The sequence below is a fragment of the Notamacropus eugenii genome, chromosome 1, assembly GCF_028372415.1.
Source record: "Notamacropus eugenii isolate mMacEug1 chromosome 1, mMacEug1.pri_v2, whole genome shotgun sequence".
Lineage (NCBI taxonomy): Eukaryota > Metazoa > Chordata > Mammalia > Diprotodontia > Macropodidae > Notamacropus > Notamacropus eugenii.
Window position 1 is genome coordinate 258879392 of NC_092872.1, and position 22001 is coordinate 258901392.

Genomic DNA, 22001 nt, shown 5'->3' on the forward strand with positions numbered 1-22001 from the left:
CTTAGTCATTCCATAAACTTTATTTACCTGCCATGTGCAGTATCCTGTTCTCAGTCCTAGATTAGGTATCCCTGATCTTGAGCAGTTTACAGTCCAGTTGTGTGGCTCATGTAGAATAGAGAGAATATGTAGGAAGATGTAGGAATATGTATGTAGATGTAGAAGTGGTCAAGGACTTAAAAGAGGCAGGAAAAAGGAGGCGAAATCATTTGTGGCTCATGGAGCTGCATGGAGGAGGTGAGAGGGAGTGGCAAGGGTGGAGAAGTAACATTCCAGGCCCATGAAGGGAAATCAGGAACCTCAGACACCAAGTACAACCCTTCCATTTTATGGTTGCCAGCTGTTACTATAGATGAGGAAACTGAGGTTCAGAGAGCATAAATGACTTGCCGAGGATCACACATCTAGTTTGTGGCGGCATTTGGGATTTGAACCTCAGTCTTTTTGACTCAGTGTCCAGTGCTTTAGCCATTACTCCATGTTTCCTGTTGAGATTCAGAATACATTTGGGGATGGGTGTGGAGTGATGGGAGATAGCTCTGCCCTGGGTGGTTGGGACCAGGTTATAGATGGCCCTGAATGGAAGGCTAAGAAATTTGGACTTCCATTGGAAATTTGCGAATAGTGAAATGAAATAGTCAGACCCATTCCTGGGGAAGATTCCACAGCCAGCAATGTGATGAATAAGCGGGCCTTTTGAAGGCCATTGTAGACTAGTCCATGCAATGGGTCATTAGGAGCTGGACTAGCATGGGAGACTTGCTTGTTTTGAAGCAAACCTGTTGGATCTTATTTTTCACAAGTCTTCAGATGACTTATGGTGCCAGCTGAGCACAAACCCTAGCAGCTCTTACCAAACTAGAAAGGCCATGGGCACTGGCACGTATCTGTATGCCAGGACTAGCCCAGTAAGTGCAGAAAGGCCCATCCACAGAATGCCAGCGCTAGCTGACATAGTCTTTGGCCATAGAAACCAGTTAGAGAGCCCAGAACTTAGAAATTTGGAAGACTAGACACTGATTACTTTTGAAGGCACCTCACTGAAAGCAAACAAGTGAGTAGAAGGACACGTTTTCCTGAGTAGCCTGAACAGCCTCTAGAGGCAGTTGTGGGATGATCACAGTCCTCTGGGAGGATGTACCCCAATCTTTCCAGGTGATAGCCTTGAATGACCACTGCTTAATTAGATGTGCACATCCTAGTATGTTTATTTGTTAAAAATCAGCCTCCTCACTTTGTAGTAATGTCTTCTCTTTGAATATCTGCTAACAGTAAAAGTCAGTCAAGAGCACAGGAAAATGACTAGCTTAGATGAAAGAGATAGTTTCAGAGAATCTTGAAGATTTGTATGAACTGATGCATGGTGAAATGAGCAAAACCAGGAGAACATTTCATATTACAGTATTGTAAAAACAGTTTTGAAAGATTTAGGAACTCTGATGAATGCCATGACCAATCACAGTTACAGGGGACTAAGGAAGCAGGCTCCCCACCTCCTCAGAGAGAGGTGGACTCGAGTTGCAGAATGAGACACATTTTCCAGCACATCTCCAATGGGAATTTGTTTTGCTTGATTATACAAATCTGTCAGTACAAGAGTTCTCCTCCCCTCAGGGGAGGTGAGAGGGAGAAAAATAATCTTGATAATTGAAAATAAAGTTTTCATTAATAAAATGAACACCTTAGCTTTGGGTCAACAACATGAAGTTGCCCCCTGGGGTGAGATGTAGGTTACTCACATCATATGAGTTTTAGGAGCAACTGTCCCCTCACCTTCTGCCTTTTGTCTTTGTTTTCAGAATGTGTTTCACATGGTTGTGGAAGTACCTCGATGGACAAATGCAAAGATGGAGGTAATCGCTCTCTTTTGGTAGGAGGGCTGATGGCATTTTTTATCCAGAGGCATCAGACTCAGTGAAATCTCACTTCCTTTGGCATTCCCATCTGGCTTCAGCAATCCTTTCTGGCCTGCCCCATGTGTCCTTGTAGACACTAGCCAGCGGGGATGCTAGTCCTGGGCTTGCAGCTAGTCTCTGTCGCACTCTGAGCCACAGTTTCCTCATCTGTAAAATGGGGATAACCATTCTTGCCCTATCTAGGTATTGTGAAGGAAGCTCTTTGTAACCCTTAAAATGCTCTCTCATGTGAATGATTATTTCCCAGGCTGCTTTCTGGACTCACCTGCCACCCTCCCCACCCCCCATTGTCATTCCTTTCATTCCATTCCTCCACCTCTACTCAGTCTTTTAAAGGCCTAGAATTTAGAGTTGGAATGGTCCTAAGATCATCCAGTTTAACCACTACGTTTTACAGATGAGGAAACAGGCACAGAGAGACTCAGCCATTTAACAGTGAACAGGAGACCTTGACTTCAAGTCCAGGTGCTCTGATTCTGAATTGAATACTTTTACCTGAGTACCCTTATCCTGAGCTTAGAAGGTCAGATGGTTTTCAGGTGGACCTTGTGGAACAGGAATTTTTTTTTTTATATTAATTTTATTTATTTTCAGGGTTCTACAATCATTACCATATAACTTAGATTTTTTTCCCACTACCTCCCCCCTCCTTCCCTGAGACAGCATACAATTTTATATAGGTTCTATACATACATACCTGTTAAATACATTTTCACTATAGTCATGCTGTGTAGAAGAATTATAATGAATGGGAGAAATCATATAACAAACCAAAATATAATATACACAAAAAAAATGATCTGCTATATTCTATGACTGAATTCCATAGTTCTTTCTCTTGGATATTGAAGGCATTTTGCCTTAAAAGACCATTGGAAATTTTTTTAAGTCCTTACATTGCTACAAAGATTCAAGTCTACCAGAAAAAGGTCTCGCACACTGTGGTCATTGCTGTGCACAAGGTTCTCCTGGTTCTGCTCCTTTCGCTTAGCATCAGATCATATAAGTCTTTCCAGGCCCTTCTGAAGTCGTCCTGTTCATCATTTCTTATAGCACAATAGTATTCCATTACATTCATATACCATAATTTATTCAGCCATTCCCCAGTAGATGAGCATCCCCTTGATTTTCAGTTTTTGGCCACCACAAAGAGAGCTGCTATAAATATTTTTGTACATGTGGGACCCTTTCCTATTTTTATGATCACTTGGGGATACAGTCCTAGAAGTGGTATTGCTGGGTCAAAGGGTATGCATATTTTTGTAGCCCTTTGGGCATAGTTCCAAATTGCTCTCCAGAATGGTTGGATCAGCTCACAACTCCACCAACAATGTATTAGTGTTCCAACTCTCCCACATCCTCTCCAACATTTATCATCTTCCTGTTCTGTGATGTTTGCCAATCTGATAGGTATGATGTACTACCTCAGAATTGTTTTGTTTGCATCTCTAATCAAAAGTGATTTAGAGCATTTTTTCATATGACTATAGATATCTTTAATTTCTAACAGGAATTCTTTCTTGTTCATCTCTTATTTCTCCTGCCACATAAATGGCTGTGATTTTAAAACAGCAAATCGGGCCTCTTATTTTATTACTGTAGCATAGACATTTCCCTTCCCAAATCCCTGTCTGAATAGCATCTCCCAGCAAACCTACCACACAGCATGGTTCTGTTTGTTTCAGATTGCCACGAAGGATCCTTTAAATCCAATTAAGCAAGATGTCAAAAAGGGAAAACTCCGCTATATTGCCAATGTCTTCCCTCACAAAGGTTATATCTGGAACTACGGGGCCATCCCTCAGGTACGTTCCTATGCCATGAATGAAGAGGCTCGTGTGCTTACTGTGCGCAGAGTATTGTGTTCAGCAATAGGGGTGCAACAGAAAAGCCGAACAATGAGTATTTACTAAACAGCTACTTCGTGCCAAGCCCTGGGGACGCAGAGAAGGGCAAAAGATGACCCCTGCCCTCCTGGACACCCTGTGGAAGAGTTTGGTTGCCACTCACATGGGGAGGTTCATGATCCTTAGGAGGCCCTGACACTGGCCTGGGCCAGGATTTGCAGGGCCCTCTGGATCATCGAAGACAGGGCAGAGTCACCCGATGTTTAACTCAAGCTTGTAACAGTACTCCCCTAAAAAGAGCACATGCAGAACTGAATGTTGGTCACAGTAGAATTTAAATATCATGTCAGGGGAATAAGTGATCTTGATGACAAGTTAAAGTGAGTAATCTGGGAGGTGAGGATCCACGCTCATCCCCAGGTAACTGGCTTTGATCCAGTGGTCCTGGACTGTTGTCATTACATGGGAAGTGATTCTAGGCTTTGGAAGGCTCCTCACCAAGGCACTGGAGTGGGTGGAGCATGCGACTGAGGAATGATGGGAGGCACCTGAAAGGGGAGGGGTCCTTAATATGTGTTTTTTGCATTGTGGAATGATGGTAAAGCCTGAGTGTTTGGGCCAGACCTTGGAGGTGTGAGGATTTTTGGCAGAGCTGAGGGACCATGGGTGTGGAATACTGCCTGTGATGTAAACTTGTTCACCGTGTGAGTTTTACTGCCTGGAATTGACCTGATTTGCTAAACTGGTGTTTTTTTCCTCTTTTTATTCTTTGTTATAAGGGATGTCACTGTGGGGGAAAGAAGAAGGGATGAGTTTTTGGGAGATGTAGATGATTGTGATGATATGATTTGTGTATTCAGTAAAATCTGGAGTTAGCTAAAATAAAAAACAAATAAGGCTCATTGTGAAGTGGAATCATATCTTTTAGTTCTTGCTTGATGAGGTTCATGCTGGAGCTTTTGTTTATGGAAGAGTTCTGAATCATTATTCAGATGAGAAAAAGAAGTGATGGAGGTGTTTTCATCTCTTCTGGCAAAGCTGGTTCCTGAGCTAGCTGAGTAGACCACCGTGCCAGTGTCTAGTCCTCATTCACTGCTAGCCAGGTCTGAGATTGGGCCCAGCTGCTCAGAGCCTGTGCTTACCTCCCGCAAGACCTTCCTGCTGTGACTCAGACTGGACCGAATTCTGGGAGGGTAGCAGGTGACCATCTGACTCTTCCCTTCCTTGCAGACCCTAGGAAGCCAAGCCCTGTGGAGAGGAACTGTGCCCGGGATCCATGTGCATATCTAGACCAGGGCCACAGATATTTATTTAGAGTATGACTCTGTTCCAGGCACTGAGGCTACAGTAATGAAAGGAGGCAGGCCCTGCCCTCAGGGACCTTTCAGTCACCCGGGGTGGGTGGTGTCTGTAATTGTATGATAATGTGATGAGGGCAGTTGGCAAAAGATTAATATTGCCAGCCTCTCACCATATCTGTGTGCACGCTTTCATTTTTGGTTTGGGCTGTGACATTCTTGGCTAGAGTGTTAGCCTTGGGGTTAGGGAGACCCAGGGAAGTCAATGATGGTGATTTGCATTGATGGAGAAAGGTCATGGACCGAAGCTCCCCACACTCATAAGCAGAAGGTTGGCTGGAGGGTGTGTATTTTTTAACCATTGCAGCCTAAGGCCTCTTCAGTTTGCTGTGTGTGGGGAAGAGGGAGTACTTACCACAACAGAATGGGTACTTGAAGTCTACCAGGAGAATTCACTTATAAGAAAAATACTTGACACCTTGTGGTCCTTGGCCCTTTCCAGAACTGATGGAGAAACCCTTAAAAGTCCTATCTGCAGAGCTCCTTCAGAATGACAGGATAGCCATCCCTCCTCCACGCTCCTCCTGCCGTGGCCCCAGGCTGGCAATGGAAGCCAGCTCCATGTACTTTGGAGCTCTGCAGGGCCTTGGCCAGGATATTTGAGGACCTGGGATTCTGACAAAAGCACACGTTTCTCCAGTTACTTAAAGGGCCATCCTGTGTGTTACCTCTTCCCCCAGAGCCCCGGCTAAGTCTCCTGAGTTTGTTCAGTCGGGCTCATTTGGCATGGTCTCCAGTCCCCTGGTCACCTGGTCATCATCCTTGGGTGATCCAGTTTGTCGTTATCCTTCCCAAAGTGTGGCGATCACAGAGCACAAACACAGGCTCTGTCCAGAAGGGACAGTGTGGACAGTGTATGTACACATACACATACACACACACACACCCTACACACATCACACACACACACACACACAGAGATAGACACACACAGACACATACAGACACAGACAGACACACACACAGACAGACACACACAGACACACACAGACAGACACACACACACACAGAGACACACGGAGACACAGACACACAGACACACACACAGAGAGACACACACACAGAGAGACACAGAGAGACACACACACACACACACACACACACACACACACACACAAACACCCACCCACCCCCTAAACACATCCTCAATATTTATTAAGTACATACTGTGTGCCAGGCACCGTGACATAGAAAGTGGCAAGAGACAGTCCCTGCCCTTGAGCTCACCATCTAATGGGGGTCACCACATGCCAACAAATACAGGCCACCTCACTCCATCCTGTCGTTAACAAGCTGCTTCTCGTAACCCAAACATGGGACTTTTTAGGTATTCCCTGTTGAATCCCAGCTCAGTGCAGCCAAGGAATTTACAGTTGCAGAGTTTAAGCCTTTACAGGGAATTGCAGTTCTAAATGCTCAGAATCATTTTAATGAAAGTGGTTTGCTTGGAATGTTCACATCATATCTGTTTTGTTTTCTGTATGTTGATTCTACTACATCAATGAGTTTTATTAACCAGTTTCTAAAATTTCATCCAATCTATGATACTATTTATAGCTTAGTTGGTATTTGTTCCCTATCCACAACCCTCCATCTCCCACCCCCGTGCTTTTGCATGCCAAGAATGCATTCCCTCTTTACCTCTACCTCTAAGAATCCCTAATTCCCTTCAAAACTTGGTGACAGCACTTTTCTTGATCTTCTCACCTGCTGAGACCTCCCCTCTCCAATCTCCTGTTCTCCAAGCAATTACCTCTATTTGTATAGACCTATATGCATAAAAGTCTCCCTGTCTAAGCTCCCTGAAGGCAGGGACTTTTGTCTAGTATCCACCAAACCTTGAACAAACAGTGCCTGGTACAGAGTAGGCACCTTATAAATGCTTCCTGGTCCATAGATTGACTTCCTCTAACTAGTAATTATCTTGATATGTCAAAATCTTTGTGGAAACTGAGGCAAATCCCAACCATCTCTAATTAACCTAAGTCTTATCTGAGGCTCAGAGATTAGATTAAATATCTTCTCCTTCAGCAGTCGGACTCTTTGACTGATTATGGGAAAACCACAAATTCTTTAACACCTTTGGAGGGAGGGGTTACCCTTGGGCCCCTATATCCCTTCATCTCTTCTTGTCGTCCTCAGACTTGGGAAGATCCAGGGCATAAAGACCAGCATACCGGCTGCTGTGGGGACAACGACCCAATTGATGTCTGTGAGATTGGGAGCAAGGTAACTGCCCTGGGGAAGCGTCCTTTATTTGGAAGGGCCCACCTACTTCCCTTCAGAAAAGGGCTTCTGTTCATTGGTGTTCAGTGGTTCTCATGGTGTTTTTTGGGTAGAGAATCAGTTGGCCTATTTTGTAGAACTAGAGTGTGATGGAATGGAGAGTTCATTGGACCCATTGGCTTCCTGCCACCCCCAACTTTACACATGTGAAAGACAGGACTCAGAGGTCACAGGGAACTGGCTTTGGTGTATTGGAAAGGACCCTGGATTTAGCCTCACAAACCCATTTAACAGCTCCCCGTGTCTCAGCTTGCTTATCTGTAAAATGATCCGCTGAGGTGTTTGATATAAAATGTCCAATAAATCATTATTGAATCAGCTGTTTTTTCCTCCCTAGCGAGGTAGTGTTCAAATTGGGATTAGAACCTTAGGCCCCTGACTTGGGAACCAGTGGGATTCTCTCCACCCCCCATCACATGTATAATAACAGAGAATGCTCTCTGTTCTAGGCTGCTCCAGAGGCTCAGTGTGGGCAAGCTCTGGATGGATCAATTTGGGCCCATCTTAACGAACTCCCTGCAGATGAGAGTTGCTGTAGAAGAGGCTGGAAAAGGTACCCTCAAAGAAAGGTCCCTTTTGATCCTCTGATCATTGTGATTTAGGGCTTTGGGCCAATCACATGCTCTAGGGAATATTAACCAGGTGTGAACAATCCATAGGATTCTAGATGAAAGGGAAGGGACCTGAGAGGGTGCCTCATCCAGCCTCCTACTCTTCTAAAGCCCACAGGGACTAAGTGATTCAGGCTCACATGGGCAGTAAACATCTGCGTTGGGATTTGAACCCACAACCTCTGACTTGCATCCATCCCTCTTCTTACTTCCTCTGTAGCCATCTCTCAGTTTCTTCAGGTCATAGTAGGTAGCATATGTGTGTGTTCTAGCCAGACTTTGATACTTATTTGAAGTGCCATCCACAGACATGGCTTCTTTGGGGCTTCTCTACCATGGCATGGTAAGAGTGAAGCCTCTATTCACTGGCCCAGATTGGAGCTTAGCTTCAGAGCCTGGAAAGACTTTGGAAACCATCTAGTTTGGCCCTTTTGTTTAAGAGGAGGAAAAAGAGGCTCAGACTGGCTGAGTGACCTGCCCACCTACCAGGGGAGGAAGCCCCTACTTCCACATCTGGTGTTCTTCCTGGTATACCACCCTGATGCCTTTGTGCTGGTCGTGCTGCTGATGCCTGCTAAACTCGAACGGTCCCGTGAAGCCAATAAAAGACCAAATCTAAAGAGTTCATGGATTGTTCTAGTTGGAAAGGACCTTAGAAGTCCCCTGGGCCCAGAGAGGGTGGGGTAGCTCAGCCAGCCTGGGCTGAGGCTTGATTCCTCCCCCAGGCACGAGATGGCTTGGGAGCCCTCGGACCTCCTGGCCCTTTTTCAACTAAATAAACCTCACCAGCACTTGGGAAGGCTGTGGGGTGGGGGCTTTGGGCCTGTCCCTCTTGGAGCCTGGTCATTTTCTGCTGGCCAAGGATGTCTCTCGTTCTGCAGCATTGGCACAGTCATGATTCAGGTCTTTATCCCTAGATATGCTCGAGAGGAGAAGTGATCAAAGTGAAAGTTCTGGGCATATTAGCGATGATTGATGAAGGAGAAACTGACTGGAAGGTCATTGCAATCAATGTGGATGATCCCGATGCTGCTAGCTATAATGGTAAGTTGTGCTTAGTGGGGAAGTTGGAGCAGTCATGTCTGACCTGTCCTGGAATTTCCTGGTGCTCAGACCACCAGATCCCCTGTCTCAGTGCACAGACGGAAAGGTTAGTACTTTCATCACTGTACTGTGAGAAGAGCAGGCAAGCCTCCTGTCCAGATCAGCTGCATTCCAGGAGTGACTCTGCCCTTTGTGCATTTTAGTCTGGCTGGACTAAGTGTGCCAAATGCATATGCCCCTCCTGTTTAAAAAGTAGACCTGGAACCTTGAGATAGGATCATACCGCTTAGCACAGCTGGAAGAGGCTTCAGGGTTCTCTCCAGCCCATGCATTTTGCACAAGGAAACCAAGGCCCAGAGAGGTCATCTTTCAAAGGACACATAACTGGTAAGGAGCCTGGCCATGCTTTAAGTTGACATCTTCTGTCTAGAGGGATCCTAGAGATCCACTCCTATCCCTCATTTTATAAAGGAGGATACCAAAGCCCAGGGAGAAGTGACTCACCAAGGTCACATAGTTGGTGGCTGAGCTTTGGCTGAGATTCCCAGGTACTCTGCCTTAGCCAGGATCTCATTCCACTAAACTCCTGTGTTCCTTTGGTCTGTCAGTCCATTTGAAGATTAGTGGCAATGCTTGTGCCCGTGGTTCGCTGAAAGAGTAAGATGTGGTAATAACATTGTTCCCCTGTACCCCCTCATTTCACTCTTCTCATGTAATTCTATATTGGCTCATGTGAGTCTCCTGGAACTGACCAGGTTTGGGGGCAAGAAGGAACCGGGCACATATTCTGCTGGGAGGACCTAGCAAGAAACCTTGCTCTGATTCAGTGGGATTGAACCTTCATTTGTCCAGCCAGGACAGTTCCACGTCCTGCTGACCTGAGGTAGCTCATCTCTTGCCTCCCACTGCGAAGATCGTGACAGAGGGACAGTCTAAATAAAATAGCCCTTCTTTTATTGGTACATTTTAGCCAGGAAGTTGGATATTCAACAGAAAACAGATTCCATCTTGCTTTCTAGAATAGTTGAGATTTACATGACAGTGGGAGCTGAGCTGAACAGTGGAGAGGCCTGGTCCAGGGAATGGTAGTGTCAGTCTTGTGGCAGAAATTCAATAGATCAATAGCCAAGAGGGTCAGTTCTTGACCTGCTTTGATGATGTCATTTATAGTCTCCTTGCTTTGGAGCTGGAGGGGCCTTCCCATCCAACCCCTTGGCCCACTGTATGCAGGAAGCGTCAAGGCAGAATTTGGACCCAGGGCCTCTAACAACAGAGCTAGACTGCTTTTCATCGTACCTTTTCTCCATATACCTCAGTTGGTTTAAATTGATAGTGGCTAACCTTTTTTTTTTGCATTGGCCAACTAGAAAATTATCAAATAATAGAATAATAAAGTGTTTAGAAATCATTTAACTCCTCCCTCCTCCCAGTTTTACTAAAGAGAACAGAAGCCTAGAGTGGCAACAGGCTTTACTCAAGGTCACACAACTGGCTGGTGGCTGAACCCCCTAGCCCTCCACCTCTAGCTGGCACGTGGCGTCTGCCCAGAACCCATCCCATTAAAGGAGACCCATGATCAGGGGGAGCTGGGAGCGGATCCAGCCTTCCTTCTGCTTGATTAGCAGCATCTGAGCTCTCTCATTAGGTGTGCCCCAGAGAGATATGGGCCCTGGGCAGAGGGGGAGGGGGCTGCTCTGTTGTGGACAGGACTCAGCTTTTCTTTCAGACATGATTTGAAATTCCTTGTTCAAAGTCTGATGCTAGAGGTGGCTGCTGTTTTGGTTGGTTTTGCCTTGAATTGCATTTCTTCATTATAAGGAAGGTTTTCTCAGGGAGTACGTGGTCTAGAAAGCAAGAAACATAAATAATTTTTAAAAAAATCAAACCCTGATGACCTAGTAATGTCTCTAGAGCCCTGGAGTAGGTCACCCAGACCCATGAACGTCAGTTTCCCTTCCCTGAGCATCGTAGCCTGGGGCAAGTCTGCTCTTCTTGCTTCAAGGCACAAATCTTATGGTGCTTTGCTCATGCTAAAAATTGGACATTTGTGCCTCCTGCCATTGGTCTTTTTTTTGTTTGTTTTATTTTTTTAAAAACATTTATTTATTTTTAGATATTAGCGATGTCAAAAAGCTGAAACCTGGTTATCTAGAAGCCACAGTGGAATGGTTTAGAAAGTACAAAGTGCCTGATGGGAAACCAGAAAATGAATTTGCTTTCAATGCAGAATTTAAAGATAAGGTAAGGCACAGTTTGGGACTAACGTTCCAGATAATTGCCACTTAATCTCCATTGAGAATTCTCCACTACTTTCCCTACCTGCCCTTGTCAAAGCCTGAAAGGGTCTTTTCCCAGTGGAGCCATACCTGTCTTTGTCAAATAGTAAAGAGCCCTCTTCTAACGCTTAGCAGAGTCACAGGCCAGTGGTGTCAGGGTCTGAGGATGGCAGTGATTAATTGGGGAAGAGCACTGTGGATTTTTGTCCTACCTAGGTGTCCACCCTTAATCTATTTGCCTCAGGAAGGCCTTTTGTTCTTAACCTACCAGCCACCTTCCTAAGGGAACAGGTCTGGAAAGGCTTTTTAGACCAGAGAAATATTTAATTATTAATAATAATACTAATAACATTTATTAGACTGGCATAAAACTGGCATTTATGCTATGCTTTAAGGTTTGCAAAGTGCTTTACAATGATTATTTCCTTTAATCGTGGGAGGCAGATGCTAATTATTATCCCTATTTTACAGTTGAGAACACTGAGGCAGAGAGAGGCTAAGTGTCATGCCCAGGGTTACACAGGTAGTAAGTGTCTGAGGCTGGGTCTGACTCAGGTCTTCCTGACCCCAGGCCCGGCCTTCTGTCCACCGTCACAGGCTCCTTCTGCTTAATAATATGCTTCCTCATTAGCATTCAGAATACTGCTTACTTACAAATATCTCCAGAGCTTCATGTCACTTTTAGGGAGAACTTTGCATGTAACAAATCCAAATATCAATAAACGGAATCTGTCTTTGCTGTTGACATGCTTTAGAGGACCAACCACTGCTTCTGGACCAAGGCATAGGCAGGATCAAGGGTCTATCCCCAGGACATCCCAGGTCCTGCAGATAGTGAAGCGCCTTAGCTGGAGGAAAACAGAATTGAGATGGTAGATTAAAAAAAGGAAATTCATTTCCATACTTGCAATCCAGCATGTGTTCCTTGAAATTGTAGGACTTTGCCACTGACATCATTAAAAGCACTCACGATCACTGGAAGGCATTGGTGGCGAAGAAAACAGATGGAGGAGGAATTAACTGGTATGTTTGAACCCTTCCAGGAGGTCAGTGCACTGTCCCTGCATGACTTTGCTAGGACTGTAGACAAGGACGGGGCATGTGATTTCAGGAGGGTGGGAAACTCCCTTTCCTGATGCAGATTGGCATCTTCTGCGTAACTCACAGCTAGGATATGTCAGAGACTGAACTTGACCCCTGGCAGCCTCTCTGTCCACTCCACTGTAGTGCCTCTGACTTAGAGCAAAGGTTTAAAATACCCTCAACTACCAGGCTTTGGGAGAGTTGGTTGTGGATTCACCAAATGTTCGGGTGCCTTCTATACTGAGCAGTATAGGGAAGACCAAGATGAGGCATCTGCAGCCTGTCCAGAGACGTGAGGCCTCCTTGGAGAAGGTGGAAAGACAGCTTTCGTGGCTGCCATTCAGTCTAACATTGGGCCTCTCCTCAGCCCCTGCTCTCCTAGGAGAAGCTGGTGGGGACATGAGATGGTCTCTACCTCCTATCCTCCAGGCCACTGGGGGACATAAGGGTATCCAGGGCTTTGGTACCAAATAGGCTTCACCATGCCCCCAGGAAAAATGCAGACAAAAATTCTTTCACTCAGGAATCATTCTGTTGACGTTATTAACACCTACTCTGTGTCAGGCACTAGGTGCCAAGGACCGGGGTTACAAAAAGAGTCCAAAGACAGTTCATGGCCTCAGACAGCTTACTCACTAAGGGAACGACCAATTGTAGCTGTGGCATCAGCAAGGGCTTCCCTCTCTCACTTGGTGGGATCGCCTAGCTGCAGCTTGGAATTTCTGCCTCCTAGGTGTGGCCCACCCAGCCCAGCAATTCTCCTCAATGTGTCTGTGGCAAGAGAGGAGGAGCTTTCCGGGCTGAGCTTTGTGCCTGGCCTTCAGCCTCCCATGGTGCATCTCATGAGTGCCTGTGGAATTGACTGATATAGATGAAAATGAGCATAGACCAGAATGGCTAATTTGTGGAAACAAATTGTTGCAGTGTTGGTTAATGCAAGAAAATTTTCCTAATCTGCCTAGCCTCTCTCTTTTCACTCAGTCATTGTAATGTCTATGTCTTTTTGCTCTACTGGGCGCCTTTGGCAAAGATTTGTGGGTCCCAAGACTTCTGCTCTGATTCCTGATTGTTGGTTTCTTTACATACAGCATGAACACGACTGTAGAGGACAGTCCCTTCAAGTGCAGCATGGAATCTGCCAAAGCGATTGTAGATACTGTAAGTGAAAACATCATTCTCTTAGTTGAGGTATGAGGCTGGACCAGCAGAGAAAAAACTTCATTTTCTCAGTCAGTGTCACCTAAACCCATGAACATGTTCCAAGACCCTGGACCCACAGACTCCCAGAGGGTTGGAGATCACAGTTGGTGGGCTAGTGGGTTTTGTCAAGTAGCCGCCTTCCTAGGAATTATTCACTGCTCCCTGTGCAGTAATTAATCTTTGGGTGTGACAGGATGCTTAAAAAGACATTGAGTTAGTCTAGACCATAAGTGCTATAAGTGGCCAGCCACACTCCCATATATGACCTGAACCAGCTTAATGTGTAAGTGAGAGATACTTGGCAAATGAATAAAAGATTTTTAAAACAGTCTACATGCATCTTGGAGGGATGCTGCTGTCTGGAGTTGGAGCCCCTGCATCCTTTTAAGTAGGACACCCCGGCTTTAGGCAACAGCAGTTAGTGAAGGGAAGAGAAAATTTTTGGTGACATGGCTGTTTGCTGGGGACTTGGAAGGAGGTGCTGGGTAGGTAGGTGCTCTTCAATCCGTGTTCTTCTTTTCTAAGAGGAGAAATAAAGGGAAGCCTCCCTTAAAATGGCTGTGGATTTATTTTATTAAAAAATATTTTTCCCCAATTACACATCAAAACAATTTTTGAACTTTTTTTTAAGTTTTGAATCCCAACTTCCTCCTCTCCCTGAGACGATAAGCAATCAGATACAGGTTATATATGTGCATTCATACATTTTCATATTAATCATTTTGTACAAGAAGATTCAGATAAAAGAATGAGAGAAAGAAATTGAAAACTAGCATGCTTCAGTCTATTCAGTCAATATCAGTTCTTTCTCTGGAGGTGGATAATCAGATTCATTATGAGTCCTTATTATCTTGGATCCCTATATTGCTGAGAACAGCTAAGTCATTCACAGTTCTTCATTGTACAATGCTGAGTACAACGTTCTTGTTCTGTTGGCATCAGTTCATGTAAGTCCAAGTTTTTCTGAAATCATCCTGCTCGTCATTTCTTATAGCACAGTAACATTTCAGCACAATCTATACTATTGCTATTTCCTGATCGATGGGTACACCTTAGATTTCTTGTTCTTAGCCACCACAAAAAGAGCTGCTATATTTTTGTATCTATAGGTCCTTTTCCCTTTTTTTGTTAATCTCTTTAGGTTGTAGACCTAGTAGTGGTATTGCTGGATCAAAGCAAACACACAGATTATAGTCCTCTTGGGCATAGTAGCAAACTGCTCTCCAGAGTGGCTGCAGGAGTTCACAACTCCATCAACAGTGCATTAACATTCAAGTTTTCCTCCATCCACTCCAACATCTGTTATTTTCCTGTTTTGTCATAATAGCCAATCTGATAGGTATGAGGTAGTACCTCAAGAATTGCTTTAATTTGCATTTTTCTAATCAATAACAAATTAGAGCATTTTTTCATATGACTATAGATAGTTTTTATTTCTTTGTCTGAAAACTTCCTGTTCATATCCTTTGACTTTATCAATTGGGGAATGACTTGTATTTTTATAAATTTGAGGAATGGATGTGGTCATAGACTCGTAGATTGTTTCATCTAAAGAACTCAGTCATACTGAGCATCATTTTTAAGACTGGTGGAATTGACCTATGGGTGAAATTGGAGCAAGTTTGCCCATGGATATCTTGTTGGGTTTTTCCTACTTTTAAAAATTATCTGCTTTGGAGAGCGCCCAAGGGCTAGGGTAGTAAGCCCTAGGGGATTATGTGGGATGGCCCTGAGTCCTCACCAAGTCTCCATAGAGGAAGCCAAAGAAAAGGACTGGCCTCAGTTCACCAATGGGTTGAGCATCGAAGGACACATTTGGGGGAACCAACCTGACTCCCTGCTGTGGAGCTGTTGGAAGTAGCCCAAGCCAAGCAGCACTTAGACCTGAGGTGCACAGATGTTCTGTGACAAAACAAGGGGCAACCTATGGGATCATGGCTCTGCAACTAGAAGGGGCCCAGGGCTAGCTAGTCCACTCCCATTTTACATATAAACTGAAGCTTATATAAAGGTAGTGACTTGCCCAAGGTCACACACACTGTGAACATTAGAGGAAAGATTTGAACGCAGAATCAGGGGGCATCCTACCGACCAGTAACCTCTTATGAGAACTTGGAAGTGTCACAGTATCCCATCAAATCTGTCTTAAGGGACAACGTGGTAGTGACCTGTGTCAGTCCAGTGAAATCCTGGGGTGCCATGTTGGTGGTTGAGTGAGCCCTGGCTTCCAGCCAAGACTGGCTCACCTCTGTGCCTCATTGAAGTGTGTGCCCTTGTCTCAGGTGGTTGTAGTGACTGTGCTTTGGAATTGACCCTTTGGTGCCTGATGAGAGGTAGTACAGGAGCTGATTAGCCCTGCAGGGAGTGACAAGTCAGGATCTCCCTCCCCCAAGGCTGAGCAGCTGCTCCTCTCCCCTGTAGTGTCAGGATGAGGCTTCCTAACCCAGGGTCTGAGAATGTGTTTGTGAAGAACATTCTAATTACAATATTTCCGTAGAATGGGTTCATTTGCAGTCTTTTCTGTTTTGTTTTATGCAACTAAAAACATTCAGGAAACAACCCAAGTTAGGATGCCTGGCTCAGGGTGTTGTCTGGAGTGCCAGGACAGGTCCTTATGCTAGTGGAGGTGGGGAGCCCCATTCTTGAACTTGACCCTGGTCTTGTCTTCACTCATAACATGCCTCCTCATCCTGGGAGGACTCCTACTCCCAGAGACTGTTGATCTGTCAGCCTGAGTGTATTGTGCTCTGGCCCAGTCCTCAGCACTCTCCCCTGTGATGTGAGGTTGGGCAGAAGTGAGCCAGGCTTCACATGAGCCAGGTCTGTGGAGCTCAGGCCTCGGTGGGACAGGCTGGGTGTGTGCTGTCTCAGACCCAGCCTCGCTCAGTCAGGTGCAGAGCCTCAGCAGGTGGGTGACCCCCAGTGATGGAGCCATTTGGCTCCTGAGGGAGAGAAGGCTGGGGTCCAGGCTGGCTTTAGTCAGTGGAGAGAGCCCCTACATGGATCCAACCACAAATGCTCAAAAATAGACATTTCTACAGCATGGGAATCCAGGGAGTGGGCCTGTGTTTGAAGCCTCAAGGGGGCCCCACATTGTGGTGGTGTTGGTAGAGTCATAGAGCTAGGTCCAGAAGACCCTCAGACTAGACATAGTATATACTCACTGAGTGTTTGAAAGGGCAGGCAGGAAGAGAGGGTGGAAGAAAGGACATAGAAGTCATCTGGTCCAGCCTTCTCATTTTATAGATGAGGAAGCTGAGGTGCAGGGAGGTCTCCAAGGGACAGAATTTGAACCCAGGTTTTCTGACTCCAGGGCCATCAACCTGGTTGGGGCTGTTCTTTGTTTTTCTTTTTCATTTGTGACCATAATTATGCCTTTTCTTATTTTTTTGTAGCTGCCTCCACCTTGTGAATCTACTTGTGTCATCCCCACAGACGGTAAGTTTGGCTTGATTGCCTGATCACACCATGTGGAGGTCTAGATGTTCCTTTGTTCCCTCATTTCATCCTTATCGATGGCACTATTAGGACCCCAAAAGGGGTAGCTGCAAGGCCCAGGCCCCTGCTTGACTTCCCTGCACCCCTTGGGTCATTCAGAAATTGTCCCTTCCTCCCATTGGAGCTACCAGCTTGTTTCTGCTCCAGGGAAATCTTCCTTGTGGTCCTGAAGAGAAGAGGGGTGGGCAGGGGGTGGATAAGAGCAACTAAGCTTCTAGACCCAGAGCCGTTGCCCCCCAACCCCTCGGGCTAGTCAAAGCAGGAAGTCCCGAGACTGGGGGTGGGGCAGTGGAGGTGGGGTGGCCCCATCACTAGATACAGACCTTGCAGCTGGTCCAGGGCTTCACCAGTAAAAGCAGAGTGGAGTTGGGCAGCCACTATCAGCTTAGTCTTTGTGATGAGCAATCACCTCACAAGCAGGCACTTCTTACTCCTGCAAGAATGTTCATCATGAGCAAGCAGCTCTGGGAAACTGTCAGTAATTAGACACCTGTCCAAGGCTGGCCAAACAAACACTTCCCTATGGGGTGCCCACTCAGAGCAGACGTGCTCGCCCACTGAAGGCTGGCCCCCTTCAGGACCCCTCTTCAGCTCTCAGAGAGTACATTGAACCAAGCTCAGCTGGCTTTTAGCGCGGAGGCATTTATGAAGCAGCTACTGTGTGGCCATATTCTGTGGGTCTATTCTGGGAGCCCAAGAATGAAACTATCCCTACCCTCAAGGAGCTTATGTTCTCCAGACTTTGAAGACAGGCCCAGTGACACCTTCCCTTCCCTCCCCCCCATGCAGGTCTCTCTTTCTAAGACCAGCCCCACCAGATTAAGGGGATTTGCTCCCCAGAGCAGCCCCCAGGCTCCCGTTGACTTTGACCATAGCAGTTCATTAAACTGTTCCAAGTCAGCATCCTTGCTGAGGGCAGTGAACACTTGGCTTCCTGGGGTATTGAAGGACATATTGGCTCAGTGTTTCCCCACCACATTTTAAGCAGAGATTCTAATCACTATTTATTTCTTTATTTAGTTTTAGTTTTCAACATTCATTTCCACAAGATTTTGAGTTTCCAATTTTCTCTCTATCTCTCCCCTCCTCCCACCCCAAGATGCTGTGTATTCTGATTACCCCTTACCCCAATTTGCCCTCCCTTCTATCACACCCCTCCTTTCCCTTATCCCCATCTTCTCTCTTTTCTTGTAGGGCAAGATAGATTTCTGTACCCCATTACCTTGTATTTCTCATTTCCCAGTTACATGCAAAAACAATTCTCAACATTTGTACCAACTTCTCTCTCCTCCCTCCCCACCCATCCCCACTGAGGAGGCAAGCAATTCAATATAGGCTATATATATGTAGTTATGCAAAAGACTTCCATGATAGTCATGTTATGAAAGACTAACTATAATTTCCTCCATTCCATCTTGGTCCCATTTATTCTATTCTCTCTTTTGACCTTGTCCCTCCTCAAAAGTGTTTACTTCTAATTACTCCCTCCTATTTGCCCTCCCTTCTGTCATCTCCCCCACACCCCACTATCCCTTCTCTCCTACTTCCCTGTAGTGTAAGATGGATTTTCATACCAAATTGAGTGTGCATATTATTCCCTCCTTAAGTCAAATGTGATGTGAGTAAGCTTCACTTTTTCCCTCTCACCTCTCCCCTTTTCCCCTCCATTGGAAAAACTTTTTCTTGCCTCTTTTATGAGAGATAATTTTATGAGAGATAATTTGCCTCATTCCATTTCTCCGTTTCTCCTCCCAATATAGTCCTCTCTCTGCCCTTAATTTTATTTTTTTAGATATCATCCCTTCCTGTTCAACTTACCCTGTGCCTTGTCTATATGTATGTAATCTCTCCAACTACCCAAATACTGAGAAAAGTCTCAAGAGTTACAAATATTATCTTTCCATGCAGGAATGTAAACAGTTCAACTTTAGTAAGTCTCATGATTTCTCTTTCCTGTTTACCTTTTCATGCTTCTCTTGATTCTTGTGTTTGAAAGTCAAATTTTTGTATTCAGCTCTGGTCTTGTCATCAGGAATGCTTGAAAGTCCTCTATTTCATTGAATAATCATTTTTTTCCCCTGAATTATTGTACTCAGTTTTGTTGGGCAGGTGATTCTTGGTTTTAATCCTAGTTCCTTTCACTTCTGAAATATCATATTCCAAGCCCTTTGATCCTTTAATATAGAAGGTGCTAGATTTTGTGTTATCCTGATTGTGTTTCCACAACACTTGAATTGTTTCTTTCTAGCTGCTTGCAATATTTTCTCCTTGACCTGGGAGCTCTGGAATTTGGCTACAATATTCCTAGCAGTTTTTCTTCTTGGATCTCTTTCAGGAGGTGATTGGTGGATTCTTTCAATATTTATTTTACCCTCTAGTTCTAGAATAAAAGGGCAGTTTTCCTTGATAATTTCATGAAAGATGATGTCTAGGCTCCTTTTTTCATCATGACTTTCAGGTAGTCTCATAATTTTTAAATTGTCTCTCCTGGATCTGTTTTCCAGGTCAGTTGTTTTTCCAGTGAGATATTTCACATTATCTTCTATTTTTTCATTCTTTTGGTTTTGTTTTATAATTTCTTGCTTTCTCATAAAGTCATTAGCTTCCATCTGCCCCATTCTAATTTTTAAAGAACTATTTTCTTCACTGAGCTTTTGAACCTTCTTTTCCATTTGGTTAATTCTGCTTTTTAAAGCATTGTTCTCCTCATTGGCTTTTTGGACCTCTTTTGCCATTTGGGTTAGTCTGTTTTTGAAAAAGTGATTTTCTTCAGCATTTTTTTGGATCTCCTTTAGCAAGTTGTTGACTTATTTTTCATGATTTTCTTGCATCACTCTCATTTCTCTTCCCAATTTTTCCTCCACCTCTCTTATTTGATGAAGATCTTTTTGATTCAAATCAAAATCTTGATTCAAAATCTTTATTGAGCTTTTCCATGAGCTGAGACTATTGCATATTTATTTTGGAGGTTTTGGATGCAGAAGCCTTGACTTTGATGTCTTCCTCTGATGGTATACTTTGTTCTTCCTTATCTGAAAGGGTAGAAGAAAATACCTGTTCACCAAAAAAAGTAACCTTCTATAGTCTTATTTTTTTCTCCTCTTTTGGGCATTTTCTCAGCCAGTTACTTGATTGTTGAGTCCTTTGTGAAGTGGAGGTTATACTCTAAGGACCTGTAAGTTCTCAGTTCCCCCGAGGTGGCACAATCAAGGGAGAGGAGTTTACTCCTCTCCTGCCTGGCCTGTGCTCTGGTCTGGGAGCAACCACAAGCCTTTCTGCCCAGGATCTGCGAGTAGGGTTCCCTCTCCACAATTGCCTCCAGCTCCACCATGCCAGTGTTCCTCCTCACCCTAGGACTGCCACTCAGGGCTGAGATCTCGATCTGCCACTTCATTCCCCCGGGGCCTTTAGGTTGAGGGCTTCTAAAATGGATGCTGCTGCCTCAACTACTGCCGCTACCCTGGGGCTGAGGCCAGACCAGGTTCCCTTCTCATCTAGATGAAATAGCTTTCTCACTGTCCTTTGAAGCTGTCTTTGGCTGTTGTGGGTTGAGGAATCTGGGAACTGCAGCTGCTGCCTGTTATTCCATGCCCTGAAGCCTGCTCTAGTCCTGTGCTGCACAGCCAAGGCTGGATTGCTGTCTGTGGGCTGCGCTCCACTCTGAGCCGCATGCGATAGACCTTTCCTGTCAGCCTTCCAGGCTGTCTTGGGCTGGAAATCTCTTTCACTCTGTTGTTTTGTGGCTTCTGCTGCTCTAGAATCTGTTTAGAGTCATTTTTTAATAGGTATTTTATGGGCTTTTGGGGTAGAGCTAGAGTAGGTCCATCTTTTATTCAGCCATCTTGGCTCCACCCCAGATTCTAATCATTTTTTTCTTTCTCAATACAGTCGACAAGTGGTTTTATTACCAGAGCAACTAACAGCCCTTCAGGAGGACCAGCCAGCATTGCTGCATTCCCTTGATCAGGAATTCTAGATTCCAAAGTCGTAGCTTTGTACTGGAGAGCTTTGAAGAGGCAGCTTCATTGAAGCCAAATTCCATGTTAACTAGTTGTGTCTGTCCACAATATCCGTCCTCCCAAGAGCAGTTTCTCCCTATCCCAACCTGCATAACAACCATTGGGTCTCCAGGTCCTGGCTGGAGAGAATTGGAAAGCCATTTGTGGAGAGCTAGATGTGCAGAAGCAAGCATGCTTTGGGTGTATGTGTTTACCATATGGAAGGAAATAAAATTATTTTGCTGAAGCTGAGTTGGAGAGAATGGGTTGTTTTTTTTTAACCCCAAAACATCTGAAATAAAACACTTGCCAGGCAAGCACAGGTGTTCCTGTTTGACAGGATTTCCTGATTTTGTTTTCTACAATGTTCATCCTAAAATTCACCTTGTAATTAAAAATGGAAAGCTGTGTGGTGATCGAGTAAGCCTTGGTGAGACTGACCCAGAGGAGGCGTAGGTGACATGGGTTACCTGGGCAGCCAGAAAAGAAGGTGGGGTCAGTCATGTTACACTCTGTAGGCAATTAAATCCAACATTAACATCCTCCTTGACCTGGAGTCCGAGTTATGGCAGTGTGAGTTAAAGGAGTCTTCTGCCGTGGGATTCATTAAGGCCTAGGTTTGTATCCTGCCCTGTTACTCAATAACTGACATCTACCCTGAGCCTGTTTGTTCATCTGTAAAATGAGGGTGAGGATGACAGCAGCACCTACATCACGGGGCTCCAAGGACCAAAAGAGATAATTGACATTAAGCTTGGCAAACCTTCTAGTAGGATAAAAAAATTCATCCCCCTGGAACAGGAGGAAACCGAAAAATTAAGGCCTGTGCCTGTACACAACCGGGACAGAGCCTGCCGACCCTTAGCTACAGCTTAGATACACCT

The 22001-nt window shown here is 45.0% G+C and overlaps 1 protein-coding gene across 1 annotated transcript in view; it reads left to right on the forward strand.

Annotated features, from left to right (window-relative positions):
• The window catches only part of PPA1 (inorganic pyrophosphatase 1), a 42247-nt gene extending 20878 nt beyond the window's left edge, over positions 1-21369 (forward strand). The window contains exons 3-11 of the mRNA XM_072628714.1: positions 1800-1853; positions 3602-3721; positions 7264-7350; positions 8936-9062; positions 11176-11303; positions 12276-12361; positions 13510-13579; positions 17017-17059; positions 21008-21369. Coding sequence (XP_072484815.1) covers positions 1800-1853; positions 3602-3721; positions 7264-7350; positions 8936-9062; positions 11176-11303; positions 12276-12361; positions 13510-13579; positions 17017-17059; positions 21008-21039 — 747 coding nt within the window. The 3' untranslated portion in view covers positions 21040-21369. The remainder of the gene's footprint in view (positions 1-1799; positions 1854-3601; positions 3722-7263; positions 7351-8935; positions 9063-11175; positions 11304-12275; positions 12362-13509; positions 13580-17016; positions 17060-21007) is intronic.
• Positions 21370-22001: the final 632 nt, after the last annotated feature.